A 4,413-nucleotide genomic window follows, 5' to 3' on the forward strand; every position below is an offset into this window, starting at 1 on the left:
ATAGTTGGATAGTAATGGGGATAGTTTTCCTCCTGTTGCATTTAGCTCTTAAGTTCAATTCCAAAGCGGCTGGTTACTGCTGAAATAGGAGTGCCACCTTATTGCTTTAGTTATATCTTGCCATATTGATGATTGTGATTTATACGCTTCATAGTGGAATATGGTTTGTTTGGCACTCACCATGCAGGTTTACAAGCAATTCCAAGTGTAATGAAAATGAATACTCAGGGAGGAAGCTCTTAAGTCATGTAAAGTGTATATCTCACTGTTATTCCTTTTATATTGCAATTTAGACTAAGAATGCATCTTGCCTTTAATTTACATATCTTCTGACTGCTCTAAAATATAATCATAAACTACAACTACACTGTACTCTCATTTCAGATATTTTAATTACAACAAACATTGGTATGTGAAAGCAGTGCACCAGTGTAGATACAGGGTGTGTGACTGGCTTGATGTCCTTGTTGTGCTTTATATATTGTGCAAGTATGTTACTCTACAAAAGATGCTGGAACATAGGGATGAAAGCTTTATGTAAACGCCGGCTCAACTTCTCCATCTTAAATGAATTGTGTAGGTTTTAGAAGTAAAATAGTCTGTGATCTAGTTGAATTATTGCAATTAAGATTACCACTATCTTTTTGATACAACTGCATTATTTTTACTCATAGATTTTTAAAATAAATATTCCAACCAAATACTTGCTTAACACATTAACATAACACAAGTAAGTAACATAATTATGTCTTATGTCTGTAAAATTAATTTGATAAATAATTTCTCTTTTTCAGTTATGTGATATCACCAATTTTCATATGTGAGTTTCTGGTCCATCATCTTCTGAACCTTCGTCATTTACTACTTCCTTTGTGGGGGTCTTTCATTCACATAGAATCAACGTAAGAAGATATTTTAGTTTTAATTTAGGAAAGGAACTAGAAAGAACAACTCCTAGTGCTCCAATAAGCAAGATAAACAACATCACTGTTCATCTAGTTGATTCCATGGAAGACTCATGGTTCTTGGAACATCTGTCTCTTAAAATCTATGGTTAACTGTTCCTTGTTTCTTTGGGTTTGAACATCAGACAAATTAAATAGTAAAAATGTCATATACTGTTGAACAGGAGTTTGAAAATGTGAAAGGAGACTTTTTTTATATCTCTTTTTGATTTGATGTCAACTGGATGACTTTCATAAAGTTATGGTCACACTTTAAAGTGAAATAAAAGTGAAACTTTAACTTTTTCAACATATGTATCTTGTATAGTGTTAGACTATAAAATTTCAACAGAATTTCTTTTGTTAAGAACAATTTATTTGAATTACAATATGACTTTAACTTTTAAACAAATTTAAAATATAGTTGGGATTTTTATGTGCCCCTAATATATAGTTTACTTTTTCTTCAATTGCTATATAAGGCAGTGCTTCAGCAAGAAAATACAGGATAATCAATCCTGGCCTTTTATAAATATCAAGTTTATAGTTCTAAAATGTTCTTTAATATTCACTTCAGGAAAGCCAAAATGATATATAAGAGCTGATGATGCAAAGTTACAATATTTTATTCCACTCATACAAATGGATGTGTTCATAATCAAAATTTAAAAGAGGTTTTCTTAGAAATATACAATAATTCAGCATTCACTCAATTCATGTTACTCTAGAATATTCTCCATTTTTTCTAATATTTTATTTTAAATTGCAATAGAGTCCTCAATGCAAATATATCTATTTGCATAGGAATATATATCTTGTTGATGGAAATATTATAAACATATAGGAAGCCTATTTTCATACTGAAGTTATATGCAAAGAAAGTTTACTTGGACTTACTTCTTGAGAATTATGCAAAACCAGAGTTCTGTTACTGAGTTCATAATCTTGGGGCTTTCTCAGAACCCAAAAGTTGAAAAAATATTGTTTGTTGTATTTTTATTGGTATATATGGCAACTGTAGGGGGCAACATGATAATTGTGGTGACCATCATGTATAGTCCTGCACTGCTGGGCTCCCCCATGTACTTCTTCTTGGCATTCCTGTCCTTCCTGGATGCATGTGTCTCTTCTACTGTCACACCCAAGATGATCATAGACTTCTTACATGAGAAGAAGACCATCTCCTTTGGCTGCTGCATGACACAACTGTTTTCAGTCCATTTCTTCTCAGGAGCAGAAATGATTGTCCTAGCAGTCATGGCCTATGACCGCTATGTGGCTATTTGCAAGCCTTTGCACTACACTTCCATCCTTACCCGGAAGCTCTGTAGCATTTTGGTAGCAATATCTTGGGCAGGGGGCTTCTTGCATGCTATCATACAAATTATCTTCACATTGCAGCTGCCTTTATGTGGACCCAATGTCATTGATCATTATATGTGTGACTTGTTTCCATTGCTGAAACTTGCCTGCACTGACATTCATATATTTGTTCTTTTGGTGTTTGCAAACAGTGGTGCTATCTGCATCATTATCTTCTCACTGTTGCTTGTCTCTTATGGTGTCATTTTGTTCTCTCTAAGAGCTCATAGTTCTGAAGGTCGAAGGAAAGCTCTCTCCACCTGTGGAGCCCACATTACTGTTGTGGTTTTGTTCCTTGTCCCATGCATATTAATATATGCCCGAGATACATCTCCATTCTCCTTTGAGAAAGACACACTTATATTTGTCAATGTCCTGACACCATTGCTCAATCCTATGGTTTACACTTTCAGGAATAAGGAAATGATAAATTCCATCAGAAAAATGTGGAAGAGGCTAATTGTGATTATTGTTAGATATTAATATTGCATTTTATACTGTTTGGGAAATGAATCAATGGGTAAAGATAGTTGCAATGTCAAAATGTGTATATGAGTTTTATTTTTCATAACTCATGTCAGAATGTAAACATGAATGCTCACATTGCTCAGTACTAGTGGATAAGAGATTTGCAGATTCCAGCTTTTTACTTCATCATGGATATATTTAAGAAAACAGTGAGTTGAAATTTCTAAGGAGTGTTGCTTAAGAGAATAAGATATAATGCTGTGAATTCTGATAATCACTCCCTTCTTTTGTACGCATTTTCACAGAAACAAACACCATGTGTACTGATATGTAAAACAGAAGTGCATGCACACACATACACACACACACACAATCTAAGCACACAAAAATATACCTCTAAGTCTAAAAAATAAAGAATATAGTATTTGATTGGGAAAATAAAGCGGTAATTTTATGATGATATAACCTAACTTGATATAGAGCACCTTAATAGTGGGATGTTGATTATGTTTCTGGGTTCATATTTTCACTCTGGTTTGGCTACTCGTCATTATTATATAAAATTAAAGGCAGTTCAATTTTATCTTATTTTATTTTATTGCATATTTGAAATGTTTTAACTCTTTGAATTCTTTCTATTAACTTCATGCTTTGTTTAAAAATTTGGTTGACAAAGTAAGTGTAATTGTATAAAAATTACTAAAGTTATTTTTAGAAAAAACAGGTTTCTAAGTGACACATTGAGACATTATAACCTATAAATACAGAGAGAGAGAAACCTTGAACCTGAGATTTTGGTGTTCCTGAATCATCTGGCTTCATTTTAAATTGAGCCCATTCAAGTCTGCTAGAAAACATGAGCTGCTTCCTCAATTTCATGACAGATAAAATACATGAGAGCAGCTGGAATATCTCTTGTACAATGTGACTATTGTACTCCAGTGAGCTCTGGGACTTGATTACATACAGAAATATCCATTTGGAAATCCTTTTCCAGCACAACAAAAAATGCTTGCAGACATTAGTTTTCTACCCATAATAGAGCAAAAATAATGACATACTGAGCACATATCCCCTGCTCTTTACAGGAAAAAATAGAAGCCAGAATAAACAGATTCAAAATTAGTTTCTAAAATGTCAATTTCAATGTATTATGTGATTGTAATATTCTTAACTTTGTATGCAGAAATAATAATTACATTTTTATATTTATCAATAGATAATATTTATATCCCTTTATAGTTATGCCTATGTTCATTATCAACAGGAAATTATGGGAAATTAGCTTACTGTTAAACATCTTCTGTTCAGAATCAATGACACTAGCCAGCAACTGAATTTCATGATAAAAAATTGCTAAATATTAATGGTGTTTGTTTTTTATTGATGTTGATGGTCAGAGACAATATAAATGGAGCTATAGAAGACACATGAGACTTTCCATGGCGGAAAAAAATACAAAAACCACAGAGGAAATACCAAATCTGTAGATGTCACATTAAAGAACAGAGACATAAACTCTTTCTTTCATTAGTTTGACAAAGAGTGAGCCTACAGTTTAATTATTTATGTCTGTCCCTGTTTTTCTGCCTGTATGTAGTTTGTGGTGACTGGTCTTTCTTCTGTCTGTTTGTGTATC

General features: G+C 32.8%; 1 protein-coding gene across 1 annotated transcript; it reads left to right on the top strand.

Annotated features, from left to right (window-relative positions):
- Positions 1 to 1,850: 1,850 nt before the first annotated feature.
- On the top strand, positions 1,851 to 2,789 carry LOC114637376 (olfactory receptor 4C15-like). The gene has a single exon (XM_028785604.1). The coding sequence runs from the start codon at positions 1,854 to 1,856 to the stop codon at positions 2,787 to 2,789; it is 936 nt and encodes a 311-aa protein (XP_028641437.1). The 5' UTR covers positions 1,851 to 1,853.
- The last annotated feature ends 1,624 nt before the right edge of the window (positions 2,790 to 4,413 follow it).

Source organism: Grammomys surdaster, unplaced genomic scaffold (assembly GCF_004785775.1).
Source record: "Grammomys surdaster isolate TR1022 unplaced genomic scaffold, NIH_TR_1.0 125284, whole genome shotgun sequence".
Classification (NCBI taxonomy): Eukaryota; Metazoa; Chordata; class Mammalia; order Rodentia; family Muridae; genus Grammomys; species Grammomys surdaster.

Coding starts and splice junctions, on each gene's coding strand:
- LOC114637376 (XM_028785604.1), top strand. CDS start 1,854: ATGCAAAACCAGAGTTCTGTTACTGAGTTCATAATCTTGGGGCTTTCT.